The sequence below is a fragment of the Narcine bancroftii genome, unplaced genomic scaffold, assembly GCF_036971445.1.
Source record: "Narcine bancroftii isolate sNarBan1 unplaced genomic scaffold, sNarBan1.hap1 Scaffold_160, whole genome shotgun sequence".
NCBI classification, from domain to species: domain Eukaryota; kingdom Metazoa; phylum Chordata; class Chondrichthyes; order Torpediniformes; family Narcinidae; genus Narcine; species Narcine bancroftii.
Genome location: NW_027211895.1, coordinates 11,986,339 through 11,998,966, shown reverse-complemented (window position 1 = coordinate 11,998,966; position 12,628 = coordinate 11,986,339). Strand labels below are relative to the sequence as shown.

The 12,628-nt window shown below is 44.6% G+C and overlaps 1 protein-coding gene across 2 annotated transcripts in view; it reads left to right on the top strand.

Annotated features, from left to right (window-relative positions):
* Nucleotides 1-12,628, top strand: part of LOC138750515 (guanine nucleotide exchange factor VAV3-like) — a 280,714-nt gene that overhangs the window by 135,714 nt on the left and 132,372 nt on the right. For both annotated transcript variants that reach the window (XM_069912593.1, XM_069912594.1), the window contains exons 11-12: nt 9,148-9,216; nt 10,643-10,729. In XM_069912593.1, coding sequence (XP_069768694.1) covers nt 9,148-9,216; nt 10,643-10,729 — 156 coding nt within the window. The remainder of the gene's footprint in view (nt 1-9,147; nt 9,217-10,642; nt 10,730-12,628) is intronic.

The window sequence follows — 12,628 nt, the reverse complement described above, 5'->3', positions numbered from 1 at the left end:
TTAAGTAGCATGGAGTTTAATCTCCATCTATACATTCTTGGAGGGATGTCCTCTAACTCTATTGTCAATATTAAGGGTGAATGGTCCAATAATATTCTAGCTTTATATTCTGTTTTTCTTACTCTATCTTGCATACGAGCTGATAACAGAAATAGGTCTATTCTTGAGTATGTTTTATGTCTACCCGAGTAATATGAATATTCCTTTTCATTTGGGTGTTGTTTCCTCCATATATCCAAAAGTTTCATTTCTTGCATCGATTTAATTATAAATTTGGTTACTTTGTTCTTTCTGTTAATTTTTTTCCCAGTTTTGTCCATATTTGAATCAAATTCAGGTTGAAATCCCCTCTTATTAATATGTTCCCTTGCGTATCAGCTATCTTCAAAAAAATATCTTGCATAAAATTTTGATCTTCTTCGTTAGGTGAATATACATTGAGGAGATTCCAAAACTCTAATATATCTTACATTTTATCATTACATATCTCCTTGCTGGATCTATTATTTCCTCTTCTATTTTAATTGGTATATTTTTACTGATTAATATAGCTACTCCTCTTGCTTTTGAATTATACGACGCTGCTGTTACATGTCCTACCCAATCTCTCTTTAATTTCTTGTGCTCCAATTCAGTTAAATGTGTTTCTTGCACAAATGCTATATCAATTTTTTCTTTTTTCAGTAAATTTAGCAGTTTCTTCCTTTTGATTTGGTTATGTATTCTGTTAATATTTAAAGTCATATAGATCAACATAGCCATTTCATACTTTGTTTATCTTCCCTTTCCGTTTCTCCATCATTACCTTTCCTTATCCATTTCTGCTTTCTTGTTTTGAACACTTTATAAGACAACATTTCTAAAACATCAAACATTTTCCTTATTTTCCTACTTAAAACTTCTTTAACCCCATTCTCCCCTCCCCCTCCTGAGTTGCCCTTTATCCCTTGTCGGACAACCACATCTCCCCTCTCCATTTGGATTTGCGAATTCACTCGCAGGCGTCAACTGATTTTGCAGTGAACGTAACTCCTCCCCACCCAGCCCCCCCCAGAAAAGATTTCAATTTTCAAATATAACAAAGGTCACTCTTTTAATTCCCTCCTTATTCCCTCTATTCCCTTTCATTCCCTTATTAATTCTTATCTATACTCTATATATCTTCCTCTAAATAGGGATACACTCATGTATACACATATATACATATACATCTATATATATATCTATATATATATATAGATATATATATATATATATACCCATATACACACAATCATGTAGTTTGTGGTCATTTTTACTCTCATTACATGTCTTCATCTCTCTGCTTGTTTTGTAGTTGTTCTGCAAATTTTCTTGCTTCCTCTGGATCCGAGAATAGTCTGTTTTGTTGCCCTGGAATAACTATTTTAAGTACCGCTGGGTACTTTAACATAAATTTATATCCTTTTTTTCCATAGGATCGTTTTTGCTGTATTGAACTCCTTCCTCTTCTTCAGGAATTCAAAACTTATGTCTGGATAGAAAAATTTTTTTTGACCTTTGTATTCCAGTGGCTTTTTGTCTTCTCTTATTTTCCTCATTGCTTTCTCCATTATATTTTCTCTTGTTGTATATCTTAAGGATTTTACTAGAATGGATCTTGGTTTTTGTTGTGGTTGTGGTTTAGCGGCTAATGTTCTGTGTGCCCTTTCTATTTCCATTTCCTCCTGTAATTCTGGTCTTCCTAGGACCCTGGGGATCCATTCTTTTATAAATTCTCTCATATTCTTGCCTTCTTCATCTTCCTTAAGGCCCACTATCTTTATATTATTTCTTCTATTATAGTTTTCTATTATATCTATCTTCTGAGCTAACAGCTCCTGTGCCTCTTTAACTTTTTTATTAGATTCTTCTAATTTCTCTTTTAATTCCTCTACTTCCATTTCTACAATTGTTTCTCGTTCTTCCATATTTTCCACTCTTTTTCCTATCTCTGATATGACCATTTCTATTTTATTCATTTTTTGTTCTGCATTCTTAATTCTTCTTTTTATCTCATTAAATTCTTGTAATTGCCATTCTTTCACTGATTCCATATATTCTTTAAAAAAAGCTACATCCATTGTCCTGCTTTTCTCTTCTTCTTCCATTTCCTTCTGTTCTTCTTCTTCTTCCTCTGGATTGACCATCTGTTGTTTCCTTGTTTTCTTTTCACCCTCTTCTTTCTTGTTCTCGTTATTGTCCGTGTTCTGCACCTGCTGCTGTGCTGCAGGTGTCTCTCTCAGGTGTGGAGATCGACTCCACAGCTGTTCCCCCCTCCCGTCAGTGTGTTTTTTTTCATGCGCATCGCGCACTTTTACTCGGCTCTGCGAGCCATTTTTGTAGTCCCGAGCCCGGGACTTCCACTGACCTGAGGGAGCGGGCTTCTCTCTCCGCGGCAGGCCTCCTCGGACAGGTAAGGCCTTCACCTTCTTCTTCCGATGTTCTTTCATCTTTTCTTCTTCCCGTTGTTTTCGACTTTTCTCTCTTCGCTGCCATTTTCTTCTCACCTTTATTTTTACTTTTTTTAATTTTTACTCTTGTACCTTTGTGTTTTATGCGGTTTTTTTTCAACTTTTCCGGATAAGGCTGGAATTCCCTGACCGGCCACTACTCTATCACGTGACTCCTCCCCTTTGCTGAAGAGTTGGTGCAGGGAGCAGAGGTTCAGATTTCTGCATCATTAGGATCTCTTCTGGGGGAGGTCTGACCTGGACAGAAAGGAATGGGAAGGGGACCAATATCCTGGCAGGCAGGTTTGCTCGAGCTGTTGGGGAGGGTTTAAACTAGTTTAGCAGGGCGGGTGGGAATCAGAATGTGAGGGCAGAGATTAGGGGATAGAGGAACCAGATTGTTAAAATTAATGGGGGGGTGGGTAGTAAAAGTAGATGGTGATCAAAGGAGTGAATGTGGGGACATTCTCTCGTGTACATATTTCAATGCAAGGAGGATGAGCTTAGAGCATGGATTGACACATGGAAATATGATATTGTAGCTATCAGTGAAACGGTTGCAGGAGGGGCATGATTAGTAGTGAAATATTCCAGGATTCCGTTGATTTACGTGTGATAGAGCAGGGGGAGGAGTCGTGTTGCTTGTAGGAGAAAACATTACCGTAGGGCTAAGGCAGAATAAATCGGAGGCCTCATCCAGGGAGGTGAATTGGGTAGAAGTGATAAATGGGAAAGGCATGAAAACACTAATGGGGGTGTATTATAGACCCCTAATGGGCAGAAGGAATTAGAGGAGCAAATTTGTAAGGAGATAGCATGAATGTGTCATAAACATAAGGTGGTGATTATAGGAGATTTTAATTTTCCACACATTGACTGGGACACCCATCCTGTAATGGGTTGGAGTTTGTCAAATGTGTTCAGGAACGTTTTCTAAATCAATACATAGAAGAACCGACGAGAGAGGGGGCTGTATTGGATCTCGTATTATAGAATGAGATAGGTCAGGCGACAGAGGTTTGTGTTAGTGTAGTGAATGTCTGCCAAGCTGCCCGTCTCCCCTCTGGTGAGCCTTGCTGTACTAACATTGGCAGTACATTATCCCTACTGCTACTGCTATAGCCCGGGAACGTCTGACTACTTACTATGCAGCGCCACAGAATGTGGTATTTGCTCGACACCAGTTGCTGACTAGATGCCAGAAACCCGGGGAAAGTGATGCTGCCTATTCACTGGCTCTTGACTCACTGGCAAATGAATGTGATGTCAGGGCAGTCAATGTGCAACAACACCTCAATGCCTTGAAGCTGGAGGCTTTAGTCAACAGGATTGACTCCAGTTACATCTGACAGAGGCTGCTGGAGACGGAGCCCTTAATCTACAATCGGGCAGTCACTCTAGCCAAAACACTGAGAAGTGCCATGTGGTCCAGTGAAATGCTAGAAACCAAAAGGAAACATCCAGGAGTGCTGGAACCCCGAAGGAAAGAAAAAAGCGAACTCCTGAACAATGTTACTTCTGTGATAAGAGCTGGCACCCCAGACAGAAGTGCCTGGTTCAATTTGCTACCTGCAGCTATAGTGGGAAACTTGGCCACTTCGTGAAAGCATGTAAGGTGAAAAGTACTCCCACTGATAAGAAGAAGAAGAAGAAGAAGAAAAGCACCAAGTAAATGTGTCAAGTTACTTTAAATTTGCAGGGACATTGCCTGGCTGATGTGTGGCTCTTTATTATACCAGAGCTCTGCGCCCCGGTGGTACTGGGGTTAGATATTCAATCTCAGATGAACAGTGTAGTGTTAAATTTCGGTGGGCCACTACCCACACTTACCATCCCCTGTGCAAGTTACTGCAGTCTGCCCACATTAAAGATCAAAACTCCCTCCCTTTTCAGTGATTTATCCCCCAAGTGTCAGCCGATTGCTACTAAGAGCTGTTCTTACAGCAAAGAGGATCCTGAGTTTATCAAAGCTGAGACCCAGAGATTGCTTAAAGAGGGAGTAATTGAACCCAGTAAGAGTCCGTGGGGAGCCCAAGTGGTAGTTGTGAAAAATCACACTAAGAGACGACTGGCTATTGACTACAGCCAGATAATCAACCATTACACTAACATGGATGCCTACCCCCTGCCACGCATCAATGAAATGATTAATCAGATAGCGCAATACAAAGTGTACTCCACTATCAACCTCAAAGCAGCTTATCACCAAATCCCCATTAAAAAAAAGGAACAACCCTATACAGCCTTTGAGGCTGATGAGGGGGGTGGGGGGGTTATACCAGTTTAAAAAGGTACCTTTTGAAGTCACTAATGGTGTGTCCGTGTTTCAGAGGGAAATGGATATGATTGTTAGGACGTATGAGTTACAGGGTAAGTTTCCCTATCTGGATAATGTCACTATCTGTGGGAAAATACAGGCCGAGCACAACAACAACTTAAAGAAATTTTTAACAACAGCTGAAGAACTCAACCTTACATTTAACGAGGGCAAACGTGTGTTCAACGCGACAGAGCTACCCATTCTGGGCTAAATTGTCCGCAAGGATGAAATCCACCCCAACCCAGAAAGAATGGCCCCCCTTAAGAAGTTACCACCCCCAAACTCAACAAAAGGCCTTAAAAGGTGTAAGGGATTCTTTTCCTACTACTGCAAATGGGTTCAGGACTACACCATGAAGGCACGCCCTCTGTTTGACACTAAATCTTTTCCTCTCCAATGGCCTTGAAGGCTTTCAAGAGAATTAAAGCTGATATTGCCAAAGCTGCACTCTCGTCCATTGACGAGGATGTCCCATTCCAAGTGGAAACTGATGCCAAGGATTGTGCCTTGGCAGGAACCCTTAATCAAAAGGGCAGACCTGTGGCATTCTTCTCCCGAACGTCACGCGGACCTGAACTAAAACATCCTGCCATTAAAAAGGAAGCCCAGGCTATTATTGAAGCTGTTCGCTACTGGAGACACTAACTAGCCGGCAGAAAATTTACTCTTGTCACTGATCAGAAATCTGAAGCCTACGTTGAGTACTAAACACGAAAGTAAAATCAAGAACGATAAAATGGCACGCTGGCGAATAGTACTCTCAACTTATAATTATGAGATCCAGTCCAGACCGGGCAGGTTAAATGATCCCTCTCACGCATGGTCACGATCTGCTGCTGGTGCTCAGCTGGAGGGGCTAAAAGAGATCCATAGCAGACTGTGCCACCCAGGAGTCATGAGATTCTTCCACTACATAAGGGCTAACAACCTTCCTTACTCTCTGGAAGGAGTCAGGAAACTGACTAAAAGCTGTCCTGTTTGTGCAGAATGCAAACCGCAATACTTCAAAGCTCCAGAGGCCACTCTCATCAAGGCAACCCAACCTTTTGAGAGGATTAGCTTAGATTTTAAAGGGCCAGTAACTTCCAACAGCAAAAATGTATATTTCCTTACTGTAATTGAATATTCCAGGTTTCCCTTTGTAATATCCTGCCCTGACGTCTCGTCAGCGTCTGTTATGAAGTCCCTTGACAGAATTTTCAGCATTTTTGGTTTCCCCAATTACATTCATACCGATAGAGGCTCAGCATTCATGAGCACTGAACTGCGGCGAGCCCTGCTATGAAAGGGGATTGCCACCAGCCGTACCACGAGCTACAGGCCGCAGGACAATGGGCAGGTTGACAGGGCTAATGCTACAGTCTGGAAGACTTAATCTTGCTATAAAAGCACATGGCTACCCTGTTACCCGTTGGCAGGAGGTGCTGCCAACGGGTAGGTCTTTATTGGGTACTGCAAAAAATCAAACACCTCATGAACGTATGTTTGCCTTTCCTAGGAAATCAGGAACTATGATGGACTGGCCAGCCTGTTTATCTGAGCCTGGAACCGTGCTGCTGAAGAGCCACGCTCGGGCGCGTAAAACAGACCCCCTAGTCCAACCAGTTCAGCTACTGCATACTAACCCCCACTATGCTCATGTTAAATTCCCAGACGGGAGTACTGACACTGTACCCCTAAGAGATCTGGCCCCGCCTGGTTTGCCCCTTCCTTGCACCCCTCCTCAGAGTGAGCCTGAGAGGTTGGACTCACCCCCCACAGCCTGTGACCCCTAGTAAGCTTTCAGATGCCTGTGCTAAGGCTCCACTGCCTCACGCTGGTGATTCTGGAGCAGGTCCAGAAGCCAGTCATTACCACACTACAGACCCAGGACCTGTACCAGTTCCCAAGGTTGCAAAGGAGCCATCTGTTTTGAGACGAAGCACCAGAATTCGTAAACAACCTGATAGGCTGACATATTCATAAAACACCTCATTATACTTGGATTGCCTGCTAGATACTGGCGTATTTTGGCTGTTAAAGTATCTCAAGGCCAAACATGGTATCCATGTATCGCTTGCTTCAATCTTTTCTCGCAGCTGTCCTTTTGATTTTAACCTTTCTTTTGCCGGGGGGAGACTGTGGTGAATGTCTGCCAAGCTGCCTGTCTCCCCTCTGGCGAGCCTTGCTATACTAACATTGGCTGCACTAACATTGTGCATTGGATATAACTATTGTCTTTCATTAATGTACCATGAGTTTCTGATAATAAAGGCCAAGATTATTGTTCAGGACCAGGTGATTTATCCACCTTGATTTTCTTTAAAATAGCCAGTACTGCCTCCTCATTAATCTGTATATTTTCCATGACCCCACTACCAGATTTCCCCACTTCACCTGGTTCAATATTCCTTTCCTTAGTGAATACTGAAGAAAAAAGTCATTTAAAATTTCCCCTCTCCCTTTTGACTCCTCCACATTCCCGATGTTTCCCTTGGGGGGTGAATCGAGGACAAGGGGTCATAGTCTGAAAATTAGAGGTTATTCATATAAAACAGTGATTAGGAAGAACTTCTTTAGCCAGAGGGTCGTGGATCTGTGGAACTCACTGTAACATACAGCAGTGGAAGCCAGATCACTGGGAGTATTTAAACAAGAAATAGACAAGTATCTCATTAGTGAGGGCATCAAGAGATATGGGGAAAAGGCCGAAAATTTGAACGAGTGTAGAGTAACTAAGTGTAGATTTACGGAATGGACTTGATGGGCCTAGTGGCCTCCTTCTGTTCCTTTGTCTTGTGATCATGTGATGATACTAAGATTGGAGGTGTTGTGGACATTGAAAAAGGTTTCAAAGCTTGCAGTGGGATATAGGCCAGTTCGAAGAGTGGGCTGAAAGATGGCAGATGGAGTTTAACACTGATAAGGGTGAGGTGCTACATTTTGGTTGGACTAATCAAAATGGGACATACATGTTAAATGCGAGACAATTGAGGAGTGCAGTAGAACAAAGGGATTTAAGAATCCCTTTTAGGTACTTAATTCCCTGAAAGTGGAGTCCCACGTAGATAGGGTGGTGAAGAAAGCTTTTGGTATGTTGAATTGAATTGATGTTATGTTGAAGTTGTATAAGGCATTGGTGAGGCCAAATTTGGAATATTGTGTGCAGTTTTGGTCACCGAATTACAAGAAGGATATGAACAGAATAGAGAGAGTGCAGAGGAGGTTTATGAGAATGTTGCCTGGGTTTCAGGGCTTGAGTTTCAGGGAAAGGTTGGACAGGCTGGGACTTTATACCCTGGAGGGTAGAAGATTGAGGGTTGATTTGATAGAGGTATTTAAAATTATGAGGGGGACAGACAGAGTCAATGTGGACAGGCTTTGTCCATTGAAAGTTGGGGAGATTCAAATAAGAGGACATGGATTGAGATTGAAGGGGGGGAATTTCTTCCCTCAGAGGGTGGTGGAAGTGTGAATGAGCGTCTGGTCAAAGTGGTCGATAGGGGCTTGCATTTAATATTTAAGGAAAATTTGGATAGGTACATGGACGAGAGAGGTGTAGAGGGTTATGGGCTGGGTGCAGGGCAATAGGAGAATATGTTCAGCATGAACTAGAAGGGCCGAACGGGCCTGTTTCTGTGCTGTAATTGTTATATTGCTATATATTACAGCTTGGACTGCACCATTAACAGTGCCTAATAATGATGTAACCTATAGATAGTCTGTATTCTGAGACTTTATGACCTTTCCTGCTTCTCGTTCATTCAGCTTATTCCTTGAAGAAGGGTTCAGGCCTGAAATATCAGCCACATATCTTTGCTTTTTATGAGCGCTCAAAAGACAGGCTGAGTTCCTCCAGCATTTTGGTGTGTTTTTACTACAATTCTAATTTGACAGATGGCAGTGGGTGGTGTGCGGGTGTGAGTGTGTTTGTACGTGTGTGTAGTGGAGGGCAGGGGGTGGTATGTGGGTGTGAGTGTGTTTGTACGTGTGCGTAGTGGAGGGCAGTGGGTGGTGTGCGGGTGTGAGTGTGTTTGTACGTGTGCGTAGTGGAGGGCAGGGGGTGGTGTGCGGGTGTGAGTGTGTTTGTACGTGTGTGTAGTGGAGGGCAGGGGGTGGTATGTGGGTGTGAGTGTGTTTGTACGTGTGTGTAGTGGAGGGGAGGGGGTAATGAACATGAGTTGTCCGAACGATGGAGAATCTCCAATGTGATTTGGACATATTTAGTTTGTAAGCAGATGCAGTTTAACCAGGATACGCATGAAGTTATCTGTAATTCTCACAGATGATTGGCCAGTGCACAGGGAAGAGTGGTTGGCAGTTCATCTGGACTCTTGCAGCTGGGGATGTTTCTAACCAACACCTCTGGCATTTCAGGAGCTGGCAAAACAAACCACTGAATGGCAGGAGAAGGCCAACCTCCGCCTGGCGCTGGATGCCATGAAGGTGAGATTGGATCCCAACAGCAACAACAAGCACAGAGTCTCCACGAGAGCAGAACATGTACCTATCCCCAGAAGTGAGGGCAATTCTGGGCCCTGGCATTAGGCCATGGAGTGAAGGTTTACTGGAGTGGACCCATGGATGAGGGACAATCAACATGGACTTGAACAGGCAGTAACACACTGTAGGCATGAGCTACAGGCAGTAACACACTGTCGGCATGGGCTACAGGCAATAAAAAACTAGACATGGGCTACAGGCAGTAACACATTGTCGGCATGGGCTACAGGCAGTAAAACCCAACATGGGATACAGACACGCTGTTGGCATGCACTACAGGAAGTAACACACTGTAAGCATGGCCTACAGGCAGTAACATGCTGTCGGCATGGGCTACAGGCAGTAACACGCTCTGTTGGCATGGGCTACAGGCAGTAAACACTAGATGTGCTACAGGCAGTAACACATTCTTTCAGCATGGGCTATAGGCAGTAACACTGGGCTACAGGCAGTAAACACTAGGCATGGGCTACAGGCAATACCATGCTATCGGCATGGGTTACAGGCAGTAACACTGTCAGCACGGGCTACAGGCAGTAACACACTGTAGGCATGGACTACCAGCAGTAGCACACTGTTGGCATGAGCTACAGGCAGTAATACACTGTCGGCATGGGTTACAGGCAGTAACACACTCTCGGCATGGGCTACAGGCAGTAAAACACTGTTGGCATGGGCTACAGGCAGTAAAATGCTGTAGTATGGGCTACAGGCAGTAACTCACTGTAGGCATGGACTACTGGCAGTAACACACACTAGGCATGGGCTACAGGCAGTAATGCACTCTGTCGGCCTGGGATACAGGCAGTAACACTACACATTGTGGACACATATGGGCGATGTGCATGGACACTGACTGTGGGTTACATGTGGTAATGCCTTACAGACATGAGCTACAGATGGGAATTTAAGAATGTGTAATGTGCTCTCATGCTTTATTCGACCAAAATTTCCCACCCACACTAATCATACCTTCTAACCCCATCTTGTCATAGTATCCATACAGTTGCAGTAGTCCCCATCTCAACCACCTCCTCCAGGATCCCGTTCCACACACCCACCAACCACCCTTTGTGTAAAAACATTACCCCTTACCTTCCTGTTAAATCTCTCTCTTCCCCCACCTTAAACCTATGTCCTCTGGTTACCGATTCCCCTACTTTGCATTCACCTGATCTGATTTTGTGCACCTCTGTGAGATCACCCCTCATCTCCTTGCGCTCCAGGGAGTAAATCCCCAACTGGCTCCACCTCTCCCTGTAACTCAGGCCCCCGAGTCCTGGCAACATCCTGGTAAATCTCTGCATTCTCTCCCGCTTCCCACAGCTGCCTTTGTCACTCCAATGCATGTTCTACTCTTTGCCTTCAGGACTTGGCTCAATATGTGAATGAGGTGAAGCGTGACAGTGAGACCCTTCGAGAGATTGCTCAGTTCCAGAACTGCATCGACAACATGGTGAGTGAGTAACCCCTGGCCATCTTCAGATCAGTGATATAATAGAGTGAAGAAGACTACCACATGATCCAACTCTGCTGAGAATGCAAACCAAGGAATGGCAGATAGAACTTAACAGTTAAACCAGCAAAGGAATCACAGAGTGAAATGGTCGGGTCCTGGGGAATGTCATAGAATGAAGAAATTTGGAGGAACAGTTACGTTGTTCCCTGAAAATGGTGACACACGGTGGAGAAGAGGATGTTTTGCATACTTACCTTCAACACTTTGGGCATTGAATTCCAGAGCAGAAACACTTTATTACAAATGAAGAGACTTGGAGTGAATGTTGTGTACAAATTTGGTTCACTCAATGTAGGAAGTGGAATAACTAGTTAAGAGGGGAAGGCACTCCTCCTCCCCAACCTCCCACTACTCCACCCCCATCTCCCCCTCTCTGCCCCCTCTCCTCCCCTAACCTCAACCACCAATTCTCTTTCTCCCCCCCCCTCCCTCGGGCTACCCCTCCTACCCTTCTCTCCCTCTCTCTCTCCCCATACTCCCCCCACATACCTCCCTTCCCCCTCCCCCCAACATCCCCATCCCTTCTCTCCCAACCCTTTCAACCTCCCCCACTTCCCTTCACCATCCTTGGACCTCTCCAACCTTCCCCCCAACACCCTCCACCACACCAACTCCCCTCTGACCCTTGCCTGGTTTTTACCATCCCCTCTTGGAGGTGGAGCACTCTATCCTCAGCAGAGGCCTCACCTTTGTCCATCTGTCCACACCTCAACAAGTTCTTCGGTCGTATCTGCCTCCAGGCCCACTACTTTTGACCGCAGTTCTCCAACATTCCCCCCCCCCCCGACCCTTTCTCCTGCTTCAAGACCTCTTCCTCCTCCTGGACATCTCCTCCTGGCTAGCTGCCCACTCTGGACCTTCTCCAACTGCCATTGGGACATCAACCGTCTCAACTTCACCACCCCTCTCCTACTCCAACCTCACCTCAGAACAATCCGCCCTCCACTCTCTCCGCCATAACCCTAACCCACCCTTGTCTGAGGGTTTGATAAAGGGTGGTGTTGTTGTCGTCTGACCTCTACCTGGTTGAGGCCATTCGACAGTTCTCAAACACCTCCTCCTATCAACCCCACCATCACCCATCAAGCCACCGTTTCCAACACCATCCCTCACCTCATCAACTCTGGGCACCTCCCTGCACGACCACCAACCTCATTGTCTCCCATCCTCGCACCGCCTGTTTTTACCTTCTTCCCAGGATACATTAACCTAAGCATCCGGGCAGATCTGCTTGCTCTTGCCCCACGAAACTAATTTCATCCTTCCTTGACTCCATCCTTTCTCCTCAAGTTCAATCCCTCCCCACCTACATCCGTGACACCTCACACACCCTCCACCTCCTCCAAGACTTCAGATTCCATGAACCCGACCACCTCATCTTCACGATGGATGTCCAATCCCTTTACACTTCCATTCCCCACACAGAAGGCCTTAAAGCATTTCGCTTTTTGCTGGACCTCAGATCTGAGCAGTCACCTTCCACCCCCACCCTTTTTTGCCTGGCAGAACTTGCCCTCACCCTTAACAAATTTTCCTTTAACTCATCTCACTACCTCCAGATTAGAGGAGTATTGTTACAAGATCAAACCAGCAACCACAAAGAAGGCATATCACACAGGGGTAAAGATGAGCAATTACTTTATTAACAAAAAATTCACCTTCAAACTTTAATTCAAAATCCCCCCCCTTTTATAACAATGCCCGCTGGTTAATATACAAATCTCTATCACAGTGTAAAACTAATAAATTCCCCGGCCTAAATATAACATATGTAATCAAAGTCTAAGTTTTATTTCCAATCAGCCCACACAAAACAAACACAAAACACACAAGACT